The sequence below is a fragment of the Pseudophryne corroboree genome, chromosome 6, assembly GCF_028390025.1.
Source record: "Pseudophryne corroboree isolate aPseCor3 chromosome 6, aPseCor3.hap2, whole genome shotgun sequence".
Classification (NCBI taxonomy): Eukaryota; Metazoa; Chordata; class Amphibia; order Anura; family Myobatrachidae; genus Pseudophryne; species Pseudophryne corroboree.
In genome coordinates this window covers 107,255,105-107,275,603 of record NC_086449.1, presented here as the reverse complement: position 1 = coordinate 107,275,603, position 20,499 = coordinate 107,255,105, and the positions used below count along the sequence as shown (strand labels likewise).

The 20,499-nt window shown below is 44.5% G+C and overlaps 1 protein-coding gene across 1 annotated transcript in view; it reads left to right on the top strand.

Moving 5' to 3' along the window:
* The first annotated feature begins 269 nt into the window (after positions 1-269).
* The window catches only part of STAR (steroidogenic acute regulatory protein), a 29,088-nt gene continuing 8,858 nt past the window's right edge, over positions 270-20,499 (top strand). The window contains exons 1-6 of the mRNA XM_063931619.1: positions 270-604; positions 6,233-6,346; positions 6,491-6,618; positions 7,639-7,797; positions 18,351-18,535; positions 18,631-18,724. Coding sequence (XP_063787689.1) covers positions 541-604; positions 6,233-6,346; positions 6,491-6,618; positions 7,639-7,797; positions 18,351-18,535; positions 18,631-18,724 — 744 coding nt within the window. The 5' untranslated portion in view covers positions 270-540. The remainder of the gene's footprint in view (positions 605-6,232; positions 6,347-6,490; positions 6,619-7,638; positions 7,798-18,350; positions 18,536-18,630; positions 18,725-20,499) is intronic.

The window sequence follows — 20,499 nt, the reverse complement described above, 5'->3', positions numbered from 1 at the left end:
CAGACAGGATAGCATGCAACTCTGAATCAGGCCCACAGACAGGATAGCGGGCAACTCTGAATCAGGCTCAGTCTTAATGATGACATATAGATTGTATATGTAAAATATATACACAGGGTTAATGCCACACTAGTAGTTGCTTCATCCTCGCCTTGTTGCCTTGTATCAGAGCTTAATCATCACTGACATGTTTGTGTAACTCTCGTCCTTGCTCCTGCTGGCCTCTAGTAAATGATGTTGTGTCCTTATCTGTGTCATTACAGCACGGCATCCTTCAGACAGGAGCATTTCAACAGAATTCTGGCCCTGCCCAGCTGTACAGATCATATATACTCAGGGGAAAGATACCCTGACCATCTAATCTGTCTCTGGCAATACACTGGTCCTAAGCACCTACAGACCTCCAACAGACGTGGACCCATCATCCGAAGATCCCTCTAAGATTGCAGACACTAGGCATCCACAGACACCTAACATATACTGAGATCAGCACTACTGAGCATCTATACCCAGCAGACATACCCACATCTGATCCAAGTCATGCTACCTGCCACATTCAAGCTGTGTGCTGGGATCTCCTACCGACATCTGCGCAACATGACAGGTAAACAGCTGGAGACTGACATGCAGAGGTCTTTCTGCTCGTGGATGTAAGGGAAATGCAGCAATGAAAGGGATCCCTCTAAATAGATTAACTAAAATCATTCATTTGGTTTCTGATGTTCTCCTCATCTACTGCATGTATGGAGCAGATAGATTTGTATATTTCCATTTGGGAGTGATTCTTGCTTGATGGTCTCCAGGTGAACATTTTTGTTTTAAGAATTGGTCAACTTGACATAATTAACTGATGGAATCACTGATCAATATTTGTGCTGTCAGCAATTAACCATAGCGGCTGAACGTGGCGCTTATTGTGGCAGATCCAAGTGCTGCTGACCAGGAGAAGTCTGGTGTAAGTCAGAGTAGATCGTATGGAGTGTTCCTTGTATTTGTCAGTGGGATATTGAGGGATTTAAATACTGTATAATGAAACCACTTCATGTCCTTCTGTAATCCTATAACCTAGACATCACGTGGATTTCCCCATGGGGTTTTGGAACATCCTTTCTCCAGCTCCCAATGCAGTATTTGTTTTATGGGAATACATACGATGGCCGGGATCCCGGCTGTCATGAACGCCAAGTATGCCAGCAGCAGGGCGAGCGATAGAAAACCCCTCGCCAGCACCCCACGCTGTGGGCATGGTAGCTGACTGCGCTCGTCACAGGTTATGTTCTTCCTCTATGGGTGTTGTGGACAACCATAGAGGGAGCGCCGGTATTCCGGCAACGGCATTTCACTGTCTGTTGGGATTCCGGTGTCGGCATTGTGACCGCTGGGATCCCGACAGGCGGTCTCGTGATCGCCTCCCATTTAATATGAGATGAAGTTTTCTGTGGCTTTTATAGAGTAGTATGTTTTATACTGTTTGTGTAATGGTGGTATACTGTATGTGTAATGGTGGTGATGTATGGTCCAGGTAGGTGTTTTCAATATTGTAAGGTATAAAAATGACCAGTGTGTATAACTGGGAATTATGTTTTGCATGTTAATAATATAACGGGTAATTTATTGATTTCAGTTATTTGGGCCGGCTATTTCAGCTGTTTAGGGTCAATTTAATAAGGGGGAAATTGCGATGTGTCATTGCACACCATTAGAAGTGGAACAACGGCAACAGCATCTTATATCGATCCAGATTTCATCCATAAATTATGTATTGTGTATTTTGGTTTAAATCTCAGTAAGGGTGTGGTGTGGATTACTGTACATGGTTTTGGGTCTAATATATGCGTGGGACAGGCGCACACTGGCATGCAAGCCATCACCACTAACTGAATTGTGAATTATTAGCATATTATTCATATATCTCTACCCATAATCCCTTTTTGCAGGCTTTATTATACTGTGTACCATGCATCTGTTTATAGCACAATGCAGCTTTGTTATAGCGCCATGCATCTTTATATTACAGTGACAAGCATCTTTATTATATAGCGCCATGCATCTTTATGTTATAGCGCCATGCATCTTAATGTTATAGCGCCATGGATCCGATCTTTATGTTGTAGTACCATACTATGTTATACATTAATTTCAATCCTTCACTCCACATACATGCTTATTACGGGATATATACGATATCCCAGCAGACTGTGCTCGCCGCGTATTGGGCCCGGTGGTTCACTGCATTCGCCACAGGTTCTATTACAACTCGTGGGAATTCCGGGCGGGTGTCGGTATTCCGTGTGTCGGTAAAATGCCAGCTGTCGGGATTCAGACATCGGTCTTCTGGACGCCAAGATCCCGATAGCTGGTATATTAACCTTATCACATTGTCTTTACAGAAGGACTGGTACAAAACTTTAAGTTCTAATTTAATACACTATTTTTAAATGTGAAACTTTGTGATCCGGCATTATGTTAAATAAGTCTGAGGTTCTATGTGACAGTTGCTGGCGCACCTTCTGACATGATACATAGGCTATTTTAGATGTAATATTATCGCTTTTCACTCGATTCCTGTCTATCGCACAGACTGTAAATGTTACTCACCATGGTACATTTGATTGGATTGAAGAATATTATTTTATGCTCACCCACGGATTCCAATGCTGTTACTCTGAGGCATACAGGCACCAGGATCAGTGATCCTGATGTATGATATGTAAAGTGGTTTCCTCATGTCTTGGTCTGTTTGGAACACTGTGAGACTGAAGCTGAGTTGGACACATTTTGCGCCAAAAATGCAGACGCAAAACATGGCCAAATAAAAGACACGTTTTGTGTAGGTGGCAGTGCTGGACGTATCGCAAGTACATGTCTATCTCGGCAATGTAACATACTGCATATAGGATTACCTGATGATGTGGCCTGATAAAGGAAGTTATGCAGAGTTGTTAGCAAACCAAAAAAGTTAGCAATTGGGCAAAACCATGTTGTACTACAAGTAGGGGGCAGATGTAACATGTGCAGAGATTTGGGTGGGGTGTGCTCAAACTGAAATCTCAATTGCAGTGTAAAAATAAAGCAGCCAGTATTTACCCTGCACAGAAACAATATAACCCACCCAAACCTAAATCTCTCTGCACATGTTACATCTGTCCCACCTGCACTGCACATGGTTTGTCCCAATTGCTAACTTTTTTGGTTTGCTAACAACTCTGAATAACCCGCAATGTCAGTAATTTCAGTACACAATATAGTACTTTATTTAATAAAGCATCATATTCCTGTCTTTACCTGGACAGTGTTAGTAATAAATACTACGGCCCAAATTAATCAAAGCTTGGAGAGAGATAGAGTGGCGAGAGATAAAGTACCAGCCAATCATCTCCTGACATTTTTCAAACACAGCGTGTAACATGACAGCTAGAAGCTGATTGGTTGGTACTTTATCTCTCTCCACTTTATCTTTCTCCAAGCTTTAATGAATTTGGGCCTAATTTGCATTTTCCGTGTATACTCCAATTAATCATATCCATTTCTCCCTTTATTTGTGAATGTGCTTTACTGCCCCAGACTTTCATCACATTGCAGTCCTCTGGCTGTGATGCACACACAGACTTGTAATAGGAGCCTGACTCATGATTGTAAGTAAAGTAAAGTAGCGAGCAAAAGGGCAAAACCATGTTGCACTACAGGCGGAGTAGATGTACCATGTGCAGAGAGATTAGATTTGGGTGGGGTGTGTTCAAACTGAAATCTAAATTGCAGTGTAAAAATAAAGCTAACATTTGTGGGCTACATGCAAAAGCAGCCAGTATTTACCCTGTATGGAAAAAATATAAATATATATTTGCTCCCCTTGCACAGCATCATGGTTGGTTCCAGCCACAAAGTTACATGCTTTTTTTGCTTTACTTACAAACATGAATTAGGCCTTAAAAGTCGGGTGTTAATAATATCTTCTGTTAGTAACTTATCAGTGAACCCAATCATCTATTGTAAATAGTGTACAGTTCTAGATTACTAAAAAGTATGTGATGGTCGGCTTACTTCAGTTATTGATAATCAATATAATAAACCAAATTTAAGTGAAACTAAAAAAATATTTAGCCATGCTGAGGCGGTGCCATTTCTTCTGTTTCCACCTCAACACCTTTATGATATGAATCCTGCATAAGTTACTTAATACATATTTATTCAAAAGTCTATCCCATACCCCAAGTCTTTTATCTGAGCATTTGACATAAGGTTTCAGGCAGTGGTTTGGATCAATAAAATGCCTTATTAGCAACAATATACGAGCTACAACAACAAATGTTCTTACTATGATTATCTGTCCAAGCTCTCTGAATGTACAACACAGAATCACCTCGTATTCATACAAAAATTAAATTAAAAAAATCCACATTGGTGTAAATTACTATATGACAACCATTTACAAGTGTCCTATGTATGAATGCAGAGCCGGCCCTAACCAATATGATGCCCTAGGCAAAATTTTGGCTGGTGCCCCCTAGCACCACCACTGGTTCTGCCTCTGACCTTGCACCTCTTTCCCAGTACCATTACCTCTCACCCATAGCAGTCCTTGTACCCCCTATATTTTAAATAGGAACAGTTCGCACGTTTGACGCACAGCCCAAAAAGGGGCATCTTCTTGCTGGGAAGGGACATGGCCACACAATAGTAACCCCAATTCCAATTACGCCACACAGTACTGCAACTTTATTCACATTTTATCTTGCGATAGTGTCCATAATTCATATTACATCCCACAGTAGTATCACTTTACCTTATAAACGTTACTCCTCACAGTAGAGCCCCTTATTCACATTACATCACACTGAATTGCTCCTTATTCACATTACACTACACCTTATTGCTCTTTATTCACATTAGACGACACAGTAGTGCCCTTTCTATTTGCAACGCCACATAGTATAGCACCTTATACACATAATGCCGCACATTAGTAATGCATTTATACACAATTCCACACAGTAATGCCCCTTACACATATGAGACACATTAATGTCCTTATAAACATAATGCACCTTACACATTATGACAACCTTTATTAATGCCCTTTTACACATAATGTCCCTTACACATATACCGCACATTATTAATGCCCTTATACACATAATGACACACATTGAGCCCCCTACACATTTGCTGCACATTATTAGTGCCCCTATACACATAATGACACACATACATTAGTACCCTGTTACACATATGCCGCACATTATTAATGCCCTTATACACATAATGACACACATAGTGGCCCTTTACACATATGTTGCACATTATTAATGCATTTTTACATGACACACATAATGCTCCTTACACATATTCTGAACACTACTGCACAACCAACCCACTCGCATGCACACAGCACTCACACTTCCACTAACACTGTGACCTCTGCCTCTGCTTGGATACAGATGTGTCCTCACAAATCTTGCATCAATGCTAACGTCGGGCACTTTTTTTTTAATGAAAATGCATCTTATTTGCATTGCTATGTGGCTAGGATGCACAAGCAGCTTCTGCTGATTAAACTGATATGCAGCATGCCAATATACTGTGTGAGACTGTGGCAGTATCTGCATATGAAATGCTACATACAGAATATAGGCATGTCGCATATCATTTTAATCAGCATAAACTGATGATGCCCCTAGGCATATCAAATGCCCTAGGCAATTGCCTAGTTTGCCTATGGCCGGCTCTGTATGAATGGATGTATATTAATTAATCAGAGTATTAACTTGTCAGATTTAGAGAAATAAATAGAGGCTGGCATGGGGATCGTTGACATCTGTCATTGGAACTTAGTATTGCTACTGTGTCCAAGACTTCCAGAGACTCATTAGGTCCATACGTTGTTACTGAGAAGCTTTCATACGCAATCATATACAGTGCAAATAATATAACGATCACTCTTATACAAGTTCTAAAACTTGTATTTATAAACTATATAAAGAGAAACAAATATGTATATTCAGATCTCTGTTACTGTCCTCTCACTGATACTGCCTAACATACAGTACATAACAAACTACTATCGCACACTTCCATATAAATGAATACAATCACTACCAATCTGCCACCTCTCTATCCTAGTGTTAATGCCATTTTGTTATTTAATTAATAACTTTTTTCTAGTGTTATTTCACTTTTAATTCAATGCTAGCGTTTCTAATAGTTACATATATATTTGTGTTATTAACTCTAGGTCTGAGAAGAACAGCCGCTGTCGCACTCTCACATGAACTGGAAAAGCTGTCTCTAGTTGGACCAGGACCCAGTCAATGGATAAATCAAGTCAGAAGAAGAAGTTCCTTATTGAGTAAGTCCTATTATTTTCCTGTGTTTTAACGCATCCCGTGGCAGCCACCATTGTATGGGCTTAGTAACCACCATACAGCCATTCAGTTTAGCTAAGGTTGGTAGTTATGTGTTGTAAAGTGAGTTGAATCATTTTCTTTGTCAGGTTCCAGGCTTGAGGAAAAGGTCTATAATGAGATTGAGATGTCCTACATCAAACAGGGAGAAGAAGCACTTAAGAAGTCAATGAGCATCCTGAGCGAGCAGGATGGATGGAAAGTGGAGATTGTGGCGGTATGACAATGTGTTTTTCTACTTTAAAACCTAGAGGTCTATTCATGAGGCAGTAAAAGAGTGGACAAATGAGCCAGTGGAGAAGTTGCCTATGGCAACCAGTCAGCTGCTAAGTATAATTTTGTAGAATGCACTTGATAAATGTTACTTCAAAGCTGATTGGTTGCCATGGCCAACTTCTCCACTGGCTCACTTCTCCATTCTTTTCACTGCTTCATGAATAGACCCCATAATTATATCAGAACAATTGGCACCTTGTGGCTCTCCACTTGTAGTCAGTGTTACTTACAGATTATGTGGCCCATGCTGAATTGCACTTTTGCCTGCTTGCTTAGCAGAAAATACACACATTTGTATCATACTTACCGACTTTGTATTTCTCCTCTCCGGGAGAAGCCCGGAGAGGAGACGCTGCAGGTTTCTTTGGGGGGCGGGGCCAGACTGTGACATCACTAAGCCCCGCCCGCATCGGGAAATGCCGCGATTCGGGGTCCGCGGGAAGGGGGCGGGGCTAAAATGACGCAATTTGCTTCATTTTAACCCCTTCTCCACCCGACGGACCCGCGAATGCGGGAGGTTATCTCTCCATCCTGCCCACATCACTAGGGTGCAAGCAGGATGCGGGAGACCTGCCCACTCTTCCGGGGGTGCGGGGGGCTACCCCAAAAAACGTGAGCCTCCCGCAGCTTCCAAGAGAGTAGGTAAGTATGATTTGTATGTATACCTACCTGGTCCCTGGCTCCTCGGGTTAACTGTGCACACGTTGGAGAGTGATAACATGGAGCGAGATAAAGTTCCAACCAATCAGCTCATTACTGCCATGTTACAGGCTGCTTGAAAAATGACAGTTATGAGCTGATTGGTTGGTAGTTTATCTCTCTACACTTTATCACTCTTCAAGGCTTAGTGCATCTACCCCAGTGTTTTAAATATATTCAACTTTTATTGATGCTACAAGTCGCTGCGGTTAGTCCATACTGTACATCTAATTATTGGATTTCTATTTTTTGCCCTTTAAAGGAAAATGGAGATAAAGTGCTAAGTAAAGTTCTCCCAGACATCGGAAAGGTCTTTAAGCTGGAGGCTGTTGTAGAGAAGCCTCTGGATAATGTGTACGGAGAACTGGTGGACAACATGGAGAAAATGGGGGAGTGGAACCCTAATGTAAAGGAAGTGAAGGTAGGAACACTGGACAATCTCATAGACGCAAGCAGCCTCTTATTATTACTTCCTTTATATCACTGTGGTAAGCGTTTAACTGGTCATCTGCCCCCAATATGGACAGGGACTGATGTCAATGACCCCGGTAAAGCGTTGCACTCAGGGCCACATTAAGGGCCATATGGGCCTGAAAATGATCAGGGGTTTATTGGTAGAAGCAGAGGAGGTGTGGCCAGTGCTGTGTGGGAGTGGCCAGTGCCATGTGTTAGTGTACATCCAGTGTATTATTAGCCCTAATAGCTCCATAAATATTATGGTGTCCTCCTGGGCCTGTGGAGGCCTAGAGCTGTAGTCCCAGCTGTCCCATTGTTAATCTAGCACTGTCTGCAGAACATGCGTTCAGTATATAATTAACTGGTAATAAATAAATTACTATACAAATATCTATATGTGCTGCCACCTACAGGTTGCAGCTTGTAGTTCCACAAGAATTCCAGGACTACTTCATGAGTATATTAAATTCTGTTAATTTTATTGGTATCCTCCTTAATACTCGTCTAAGGGTCTAATATTGGTATAATCAGCAGACGCTTTCATTTTGGAAGGATTAAGATGTTAAGTACAGTTATATATCATAATTAGGCTCTTATCACAATTGCACTACCACTCTATATTCAAATGATGTAGTTTGTGTTTCTTTTGGCAAAAATAGTTTTCATATCATATAATATATTTCCTTGGCACATTATCAAAATGACCTTGGTGTTGCTAAGTTCTCAGAAGAACATTCCTTCGGTCTGCTGTGCTGTAATCTTGGAAATTATTATCATTGCGGAGGTCTGGCTACCAGTGTTTATTTGCTGGCTCCATTACATATCATGTCCTGGGACCAGAACTACAAATTCCAGCATCGTCAGGAGATATTGTGTTTTTCAAGGTGTCTTAGGGGTACATTTACTAAGCAGTGATAAGAGCGGAAAAGTGAGCCAGTGGAAAAGTTGCCCATGGCAACCAATCAGCACTGAAGTAACATCTATAATTTGCATACTATAAAATGATACAAAGCTGCTGATTGGTTGATGGGGAAATTTCTCCACTGGCTCACTTCTCCGTTCTTATCACTGCTTAGTAAATGTACCCCTTAATCTAGTAAATTTTTTGCAATGTAGAGTCTATTGTATGGGTGGTCTTCAGTATGCTGCTGGCCAGGATCCCGGCGACCAACATACCGGCGCCGGCATGCCGACACATATTCTCCCTCTTGGGGGCCCACGAACCCCCGGGAGGGAGAATAAATAGCGTGGCGCACTTAGCGCCACCATGCCCGCAGCGAGCCCGCAAGGGCTGTCGGTATGCCGGCGGTCGGGATCCCGGCCGCCAGCCACTCATATTACACACCTATTTTATGTATAGAATGAGGCTACTAGTTATCCATTCTCAGAATAGAACCCCGCATTAGGTTTATGAAAGGGAATACATACGATATCCCGACGGATGGGATGCTAGTGGTCATAACCCGACACCGGCATCCCGAAGCAGAGAAATCTGACATGGGTTGGGCAATTAGGTTTACCCTCCCCATTAACCCTCCCTCCCCGCAGCCTAACCCTAACACACCCCCCCCCCCCCAACATGGCTAACCAAGCGGGAGTCCCAGCAGAGCTCGTTCAGGATGCCGGCGTTGGCATGCCGAGCAGTGTCGGTGTTCCGGCGTCAGTATTCAGACTGCCAGGATGCCGAACGTCGGTATCCTGAACGGATCCCTATGACAGAAATCAGTGCAAACCTCTCTACGGAGGTCTCATTTACTGTAATATATAGACTGGAAAGACAGCAATCTCTCCTTATCAAAAACAAGGTCTTTAAAGTAATTAAAATAATAATATGCAAAATAATTAATTTAATTAGACGTGGTAGTGCCACTTATCCCCTAAAACAGAAGTTATTACTTTAGCAACGCCTTATTAGACAAGCCAATGTCACTTTAGTGATATCATAGATGTAGCACTAGTCATAGAATTAGTATTGAAGAAATAATATTTATGTCATTGTATCTGTCTAACAATCTTGCTGCCATCTAGTATAGTGTTTAATACAGAGAAATGGCTGTCAGAACACAAGCAGTGTCCCTAAGGGAGGACGACATGTTCACGGAAGGAAAGGTTATGTCTGGTCAAGTTAATAACATTCACTGCGGGAGTTTAATCCATTCATGGTCGCTCCTGGGGTGTCTGGTCTGATTTCCGGTGTTTCTGCCCTGTTCCCCTATACGCTTTCCTTGGTGTGATATTCTGCTCCTCTACTGATGATGGCTTACAGTTTTCTTTTAATACGATTATTTTAGTTTTCAAGTGAAATCCAAACTTACAAGAAAATGGGGAGATGTATCAAAGCTTGGAGAGAGATAAAGTGGAAAGAGATAAAGTAGCAATCCATCAGCTCCTAACTACCATGTTACAGGCTGTGTTTGAAAAAAATAAAAAAAATAAGATTTTACTCACCGGTAAATCTATTTCTCGTAGTCCGTAGTGGATGCTGGGACTCCGTAAGGACCATGGGGAATAGCGGCTCCGCAGGAGACTGGGCACAACTAAAGAAAGCTTTAGGACTACCTGGTGTGCACTGGCTCCTCCCACTATGACCCTCCTCCAGACCTCAGTTAGGATACTGTGCCCGGAAGAGCTGACACAATAAGGAAGGATTTTGAATCCCGGGTAAGACTCATACCAGCCACACCAATCACACCGTATAACTCGTGATACTATACCCAGTTAACAGTATGAAATATAACTGAGCCTCTCAACAGATGGCTCAACAATAACCCTTTAGTTAGGCAATAACTATAAACAAGTATTGCAGACAATCCACACTTGGGATGGGCGCCCAGCATCCACTACGGACTAACGAGAAATAGATTTACCGGTGAGTAAAATCTTATTTTCTCTGACGTCCTAAGTGGATGCTGGGACTCTGTAAGGACCATGGGGATTATACCAAAGCTCCCAAACGGGTGGGAGAGTGCGGATGACTCTGCAGCACCGAATGAGCAAACTCTAGGTCCTCCTCAGCCAGGGTATCAAACTTGTAGACTCTTGCAAAAATGTTTGAACCCGACCAAGTAACAGCTCGGCAAATTTGTAAAGCCGAGACCCCTCGGGCAGCCGCCCAAGAAGAGCCCACTTTCCTCGTGGAATGGGCTTTTACAGATTTAGGGTGCGGCAGTCCAGCCGCAGAATGTGCAAGTTGAATCGTGCTACAGATCCAGCGAGCAATAGTCTGCTTAGAAGCAGGAGCACCCAGCTTGTTGGGTGCATACAGGATAAATAGCGAGTCCGTTTTCCTGACTCTAGCCGTCCTGGAAACATATACTTTCAGGGCCCTGACTACGTCCAGTAACTTGGAATCCTCCAAGTCCCAAGTAGCCGCAGGCACCACAATAGGTTGGTTCACATGAAAAACTGATACCACCTTAGGAAGGAATTGGGAACGAGCCCTCAATTCCGCCTTATCCATATAAAATACAGATAAGGGCTTTTGCATGACAAAGCCGCCAATTCTGATACACGCCTGGCCAACGCCAAGGCCCACAGCATGACCACTTTCCACGTGAGGTATTGTAGCTCCACGGATTTTAGTGGCTCAACCCAATGCGACTTCAGGAAATCCAACACCACGTTGAGATCCCACGGTGCCACTGGAGGCACAAACGGGGGCTGACTATGCAGCACTCCCTTAACAAAAGTCTGAACTTCAGGCAGTGAAGCCAGTTCTATTTTGGAAGAAAATCGATAGAGCCGAAATCTGGACCTTAATGGAACCCAATTTTAGGCCCATAGTCACCTCTGACTGTAGGAAGTGCAGAAATCGACCTAGCTGAAATTCCTCCTTTGGGGCCTTCCTGGCCTCACAGCACGCAACATATTTCCGCCATATGTGGTGATAATGGTTTGCGTTCACTTCTTTCCTAGCTTTAATTAGCGTAGGGATAACTTCCTCCGGAATGCCCTTTTCCTTCAGGATCCGGCGTTCAACTGCCATGCCGTCAAACGCAGCCGCGGTACGTCTTGGAACAGACAGGCCCCCTGCTGCAGCAGGTCTTGTCTGAGCGGCAGAGGCCATGGGTCCTCTGAGATCATTTCTTGGAGTTCTGGGTACCAAGCTCTTCTTGGCCAACCCGGAACAATGAGTATAGTTCTTACTCCTCTCCTTCTTATTATTCTCATTACCCTGGGTAAGAGAGGCAGAGAAGGGAACACATACACCGACTGGTACACCCACGGTGTTACCAGAGCGTCCACAGCTGTCGCCTGAGGATCCCTTGACCTGGCGCAATATCTTTGTAGCTTTTTGTGAGGCGGGACGCCATCATGTCCACCTGTGGCCTTTCCCAACGGTGTACAATCATTTGGAAGACTTCTGGATGAAGTCCCCACTCTCCCGGGTGGAGGTCGTGTCTGCTGAGAAAGTCTGCTTCTCAGTTGTCCACTCCGGGAATGAACACTGCTGACAGTGCTAACACATGATTTTCCGCCCATCGGAGAATCCTTGTGGCTTCTGCCATCGCCATCCTGCTTCTTGTGCCGCCCTGTCGGTTTTCATGAGCGACCGCCGTGATGTTGTCTGACTGGATCAGCACCGGCCGGTGTTGAAGCAGGGGTCTAGCCTGACTTAGGGCATTGTAAATGGCCCTTAGTTCCAGAATATTTATGTGTAGGGAAGTCTCCTGACTTTTCCATAGGCCTTGGAAGTTTCTTCCCTGTGTGACTGCCCCCCAGCCTCGAAGGCTGGCATCCGTGGTCACCAGGACCCAGTCCTGTATGCCGAATCTGCGGCCCCCTAGAAGATGAGCACTCTGCAGCCACCACAATAGCGACACCCTGGCCCTTGGAGACAGGGTTATCCGCCGATGCATCTGAAGATGCGACCCGGACCACTTGTCCAACCGATCCCACTGGAAGATCCTTGCATGGGACCTGGCGAATGGAATTTCTTCGTAAGAAGCTACCATCTTTCCCAGGGCTCGCGTGCATGGATGCACCGACACCTGTATTTGTATTAGGAGGTCTCTGTCTAGAGACGACAACTCCTTGGACTTCTCCTCCGGGAGAAACCCTTTTTATCCTGTTCTGTGTCCAGAACCATACCCAGGAACAGTAGACGCGTCCTAGGAACCAGCTGCGACTTTGGAATATTCAGAATCCAGCCGTGCTGTTGTAGCACTTCCCGAGATAGTGCTACTCCGACGAACAACTGCTCCCTGGACCTCGCCTTTATAAGGAGATCGTCCAAGTACGTGATAATTATTTCGGCCATTACCTTGGTAAATACCCTCGGTGCCGGGGACAGACCAACGGCAACGTCTGGAATTGGTAATGACAATCCTGTACCACAATTTTGAGGTACTCCTGGTGAAGAGGGTAAATAGGGACATGCAGGTAAGCATCCTTGATGTCCAGTGATACCATGAAATTCTCCAGGCTTGCAATAATCGCCCTGAGCGATTCCATTTTGAACTTGAACCTTCGTATATAAGTGTTCAAGGATTTCAATTTTAGAATGGGTCTCACCGAACCGTCTGGTTTCGGTACCACAACATTTTGGAATAGTAACCCCGGCCTTGTTGAAGGAGGGGTACCTTGATTTCACCTGCTGGAAGTACAGCTTGTGAATTGCCGCCAGTACTACCTTTCTCCGAGGGCAGCAGGCAAGGCTGATGTGAGGTAACGGCGAGGGGGAGTCGCCTCGAACTCCAGCCTGTATCCCTGTGATACTACTTGCAGAACCTAGGGATCCACCTGTGGGCAAGCCCACTGGTCCCTGAAGTTCCCGAGACGCGCCCCCACCGCACCTGTCTCCACCTGTGGAGCCCCAGCGTCATGCGGTGGACTCAGAGGAAGCGGGGGAAGATTTTTGATCCTGGGAACTGGCTGTCTGGTGCAGCTTTTTCCTTCTTCCCTTGTCTCTGTGCAGAAAGGAAGCGCCTTTGACCCGCTTGCTTTTCTGAAGCCGAAAGGACTGTACCTGAAAATACGGTGCTTTCTTAGGCTGTGAGGAAACCTGAGGTAAAATTTGTTTCTTCCCAGCTGTTGCTGTGGATACGAGGTCCCAGAGACCATCCCCAAACAATTCCTCACCCTTATAAGGCAGAATCTCCATGTGCCTTTTAAAGGCAGCATCACCTGTCCACTGCCGGGTCTCTAATACCCTCCTGGCAGAATGGACATTGCATTAATTCTGGATGCCAGCCGGCAAATATCCCTCTGTGCATCCTTCATATATAAGACGACGTCTTTAATATGCTCTATGTTAGCAAAATATTATCCCTGTCTAGGGTATTAATATTATCTGACAGGGTATCAGACCACGCTGCAGCAGCACTATTTATGCTGAGGCAAGTGCAGGTCTCAGTATAGAACCTGAGTGTGTATATACAGACTTCAGGATAGCCTCCTGCTTTTTATCAGCAGGCTCCTTCAATCCTTCAAGGTGGCCGTATCCTAAGACGGCAGTGCCACCTTTTTTGACAAACGTGTGAGCACCTTATCCACCCTAGGGGATATCTCCCAACGTGACCTATCCTCTGGCGGGAAAGGGTACGCCATCAGTAACTTTTTAGAAATTACCAGTTTCTTATCGGGGGAACCCACGCTTCTTTACACACTTCATTCACTCATCTGATGGGGGAACAAAACACTGGCTGCTTTTTCTCCCCAAAAATAAAACCCCTTTTATGTGGTACTTGGGTTCATGTCAGAAATGTGTAACACATTTTTCATTGCCGAGATCATGTAACGGATGTTCCTAGTGGATTGTGTATATATCTCAACCTCGTCGACACTGGAGTCAGACTCCGTGTCGACATCTGTGTCTGCCATCTGAGGTAACGGGCGTTTTTTGAGCCCCTGATGGCCTTTGAGACGCCTGGGCAGGCGCGGGCTGAGAAGCCGGCTGTCCCACAGCTGTTACGTCATCCAGCCTTTTATGTAAGGAGTTGACATTGTCGGTTAATACCTTCCACCTATCCATCCACTCTGGTGTCGGCCCCACAGGGGGCGACATCCCATTTATCGGCCTCTGCTCCGCCTCCACGTAACCTTCCTCATCCAACATGTCGACACAGCCGTACCGACACACCGCACACACACAGGGAATGCTCTGACTGAGGACAGGACCCCACAAAGTCCTTTGGGGAGACAGAGAGAGAGTATGCCAGCACACACCAGAGCGCTATATAATGCAGGGATTAACACTATAACTGAGTGATTTTTCCCCCAATAGCTGCTTGTATACAAATATTGCGCCTAAATTTAGTGCCCCCCCTCTCTTTTTAACCCTTTGAGCCTGAAAACTACAGGGGAGAGCCTGGGGAGCTGTCTTCCAGCTGCACTGTGAAGAAAAAATGGCACCAGTGTGCTGAGGGAGATAGCCCCGCCCCTTTTTCGGCTGACTTTTCTCCCGCTTTTTTCATGGATTCTGGCAGGGGTAATTTATCACATATATAGCCCTGGGACTATATATTGTGATGATTTGCCAGCCAAGGTGTCTTATATTGCCCTCAGGGCGCCCCCCCCCAGCGCCCTGCACCCATCAGTGACCGGAGTGTGAGGTGTGCATGAGGCGCAATGGCGCACAGCTGCAGTGCTGTGCGCTACCTTGTTGAAGACAGAAGTCTTCTGCCGACGATTTTCCGGAACACTTCTTGCTTCTGGCTCTGTAAGGGGGCCGGCGGCGCGGCTCCGGGACCGAACACCAAGGTCAGGTCCTGCGGTCGATCCCTCTGGAGCTAATGGTGTCCAGTAGCCTAAGAAGCCCAAACTACCACCAGTTAGGTAGGTTCGCTGCTTCTTCTCCCCTTAGTCCCTCGCTGCAGTGAGTCTGTTGCCAGCAGATCTCACTGTAAAATAAAAAACCTAAAATATACTTTCTTTCTAGGAGCTCAGGAGAGCCCCTAGTGTGCATCCAGCTCAGCCGGGCACAAAATTCTAACTGAGGTCTGGAGGAGGGTCATAGTGGGAGGAGCCAGTGCACACCAGGTAGTCCTAAAGCTTTCTTTAGTTGTGCCCAGTCTCCTGCGGAGCCGCTATTCCCCATGGTCCTTACGGAGTCCCAGCATCCACTTAGGACGTCAGAGAAAGACAGTTAGGAGCTGATTGGCTGGTACTTTATCTCTCTCCACTTTATTTCTCTCCAAGCTTTGGTACATATGTCCCAGTGACAGGTAGCTAAAGCCATATATACTGTAGCTAGCATATAATCACACAAGTATCTGAGGTGGTACAAAAACAGAGATCAGGGGGCAGATGTATTAACCTGGAGAAGGGATAAAGTGATAAATGGAAGGTGATAACGCAGCAGCCAATCAGCTCCTGTCATTTTTCAAATCTGTAATGATTGGCTGGTGTGTTATCACCTTGCACTTATCGCTGCTTTATCACTTCTTTATCCCTTCTCCAGGTCAATACATCTGCCCTTAGGTTAGCAGTTTTTCATACACTGGGGGGCAGAGTTTCCCAAACGCCAGAATTACAGTCCAGTTTTTATGGATATCCATGCTTGAGCACAGGTGACTTAATTAGTACCTGTCAATTTGATTTAACCATCTGGACTCAAGCATGGGTATCCTTAAAACCTGGACTGTAATGGCAGAGTTTTGGGAACTCTGCACTGGGGGAAATGTTCTCTCTCATCTTCTACCACAATTATAGCTACTCCCAGGGCCGGATGAAGGGCCACTTGGGCCTGGGGCTGAAAATGTTTAATGGTCCTATACTGAGAAGAGGAGGAGCAGTGACCATCGCTGTGTGGGTGTGGCCAGTGTCATGTGGGTGTGGCCAGTAATGTGTGGGTGTGGTCAGTACCACTTGGGTGTGGTCAGTGCTTTGTGGGTGTGTACACCCCTACACTATCAGACCCACTACCTCACAAAACACATACAAATAGAACAATTGCAGAATTTTTGTGAGAAAACTAGAAATACAATTTTAACACTTCTGATTTATGGCTGATCATGTGGCCAGCTAGGTGGCTTGTTATCTACATACTGTCATGATGATGGGCCCATTTTTATGTGGAGGCCTGGAATTGAAGCTCCATCCGCCCCATTGTTAATCTGGCACTGGGCTACTCCTCTCACCCTGGGAAAGGCAATATTACCCTCAGTTATGAAAAACACACCATGCATATATCACATGTATCCAAGGTGTTATTACATTAAGCATGTAACAAAATATTGCGTCATTGTATGGCGGATTGTGTAGTGGGTACAGCGATGTTATATATCGTTAGCTCTGATTGAGGCCACTATCCTAGTTTTGGCCCTGCATACAGCAGCACAATTGAATGGCTGCCGGTGGGAACCCTCTAGTGTCTTGCACCCACTTACCACCTAATTGGCGATTTGTTCCCCACAAAACCGCTGAGAAAATATATACTTTTAGTACTGAATAAAGTGTAAAAAATATTTGTAATATATAAAAATATTTCATTTTATATATATATATATATATATATATATATATATATATATAGTCCCCCCCCCCCTCCCTATGGGCCCCTATTATAAAATAACGTCCCACCTCCCATTGACAATAGAACCCCAGTGATCTTGATTCCTTATAGTAGTACCCCCCCCCCCCCCCCCCACGTGTTTTATAACCCACACCCGCTCTGTTTACAGCCCTTTTTCCTGTAACAACCCCCCCTCCTCTTACCTTGTGGCCAGTGTATTTTCTCTTTTATGATTTTAACCCCCCACAGCACAATAGAAGAGATCCATTCTGCAGTTGTGCAGAACATACCTCCTAATCTACTAACCGGGGCACACAGCGGGACAGCGCATCGCATGTGATGCGACCTGGTCAGGTAACATACTCCTGCATGCGACTATGCCAGGCAAGGGGATAAACAACTGAATTACCCCCAAGATGTTCAACAGTGACAATGTTTGCAGCACTGTGAACGTCTCTCCAATCTTCCATTTAATCAATTCCTAAATCTCTCTCACAAATCAACATAGAAGGATCCTTGTGCTTAACGACTTAAAGAGGCCACAGTGAAGTGATCTGCATAAAGTGGCCTGTATAGGCCGGGGAGGTTGAACTACTTGCGCAAGCGTGCTGTAAGAACATGTGGTCAGACGTGGAGGAACAATTTACCGTACTTATATAGCGGCATTGGATAAAATTGTGTTGTTTCTAAGATACCTACTGTATGGATTTTACTGGAAGAGGTAAGTAGTCCTGTGAAGCTTGGAAAAAGAGCCACTTTCTGATCCAGTAAAACTGTAGTGATTCCGATTTGGTGCCATATATGTGTCTGAGCTGTTGGGAAGAGTGTGAGCAGTAGTAGGGATCCTGACAGCATCACATTTTTTCTTTATATCAAATGGGAGAAGCCTTTTGCCATTGAACAGAACACTGTGGGTTTCCCTTATGGTGATAAGGGAACATGGGAATAGCCACCAAGGGGAAAGTCTGCGGTTACAGTATAAAGGGGCAGAAGTATTAAGCCTTGGAGAGAAATAAAGTAATCAACCTATCAGTTCCTTACTGTCATTTTTGTCTTCTCCCCAGATTCTCCAGAAGATTGGAAAGGACACGATGATAACACACGAGAAAGCAGCAGAGACTCCCGGGAATATTGTGGGCCCCAGGGATTTTGTGAGTGTGCGATGCAACAAGAGGAGAGGGTCCACCTGCATCCTTGCAGGGATGTCAACGAGGTTTGGGGGAATGCCAGACCAGAAAGGATATATTAGGTACACTTAGCATGAATTTACATTATAGTGTAAATGTTTCGTAGAAATGTATACAGATACTAAATACTGTATGCTTATATAATGCTACATTACAGGGCAGAAAATGGACCCACTTGTATGGTTCTACACCCAGTGCTAGAAGACCCATCAAAAACCAAATTAACCTGGCTTCTCAGCATTGACCTGAAGGTACGTTCCCTATACATTGTATTACTACTATCTATTATATGTACTAAATAGAAACACATCCTATAATTATAGTGGACTTGTCACCTACACGATTCATGGGTGCATTGCTCCCTCTTGCTGCAAAATGTCTACAAATACTACTGATACCTCCCACATGCTCTAAAATAGCCTCAAATGCCACATGTCTTCCAACATGCCACTCTGACCACCCAACATGCCAATAGATGTCTCCACATGCTCGGAACATACACCAGAGGCCTCCCAGCATTCCTTGTACATACTATCTGACCTCCCCCCAAATTATTTATTTTTCCCTACTCTGCATCCATTATTAAATTTATTGCAGTCTCCCATCTTTGCTCCCTGACAATCAGTGATTGGTGCTTTGAAGTACATGGTACACAAAGTCATAGACCTTGTCCAATGGACACATTTTGATGGCAGGTTATCCTATATGATCAAATGCAGATGGGACAAATCTATCAATAGTTGGTTTGGGTAAATGCTAAGTTTTATTTTAAAATGATCAGTTTGAATTTGATTGACGTTTGTTTATTCACCAATCCTCGAAGGCCTATGCACTGCAAATGTCTTTCTGCTCTGGTGATCAGTATGATATCCTGACGTTCGGGATGCCGGCGGAGAATCTCGACACTTCTGGGGTGGGGGTACGTACACTAACCCTCCTGGGGTTACGGCTAACCACCCGCCTAGTGCCTAACCCTAACTCCCACCCCGGCACAGGGCTCCTGATCGGTGTCAGGATTCCACCGTCGGTCACATGACCCCTGGAATCTCGACTCTTGTGATGCTACACGCATCCCCTGCTCTGTCAGATCACAGTTGCTAGGTACATGATTAAGCAACCACTAGTGTTCATAAGAAATCATATCAAATAATAACTGTAATGTATATACACCTATAGAATACCAACGTAAATTATACATAAACTGTTTCTTTGTAAAGGTCAGTGTGTGATTTGGATAGATCTAGAAGCTGTATTTTTCCATAAGGTAATAATCCACTATAAAGTAAATGTAAAAAAAATAATAATATATTATATATATATAATGTATGTATGTATGTATGTATGTATGTATGTATGTATGTATGTATAATGCTTCAGTGAAAAAGTGACTGGACAGGCCTGCTTGCTGATTGGTAGGGAGGTTTATGATACAGGCGCTTATTGCAGTAGCCAGAGAACTAGGTCAGTAAGGGAGCCCAGACCTTCCCCAGTCAGTCAGGAGTGCGATAACGACCTTGGCAAGAGATAAACCCGGGGTGAGGGCCGCTGCACTGAATAATCTGATTTAGTCTTTCTCTGCTTATTGCTATATTCCTGGCTCTGCAGCGTGCAGAGTAAATGAATACACATGGGATACAGGGGTGCTGTGTATTCTCATGGCAAAAAATAGGATTTTGGTACTTACCAGGTAAATCCTTTTCTTTGAATCCATAGGGGGCACTGGAGTACTCTTGGGATATGGACGGTGTTAGCAAGGACTGGGCACTGAATATTCAAATTTCAGTAACTCTGCTCCCCTCCATACTCCCAGAATACTTCAGTGTTTTTTGTTTTTTCCTGAGGCGAACAGGATAGAGAGGATGAACAATGGAGAATTGCCTATAACATTATAACATAACGGACAACAATAAAGTTGACACATAACGTAACTGACAACTAACCAGTTGACACCATAACCGATAAATCGGTGAGAATGTGTTACCATAAGATCCACTGAACTTACCACAACCAGGTAAAACTGCTCTGG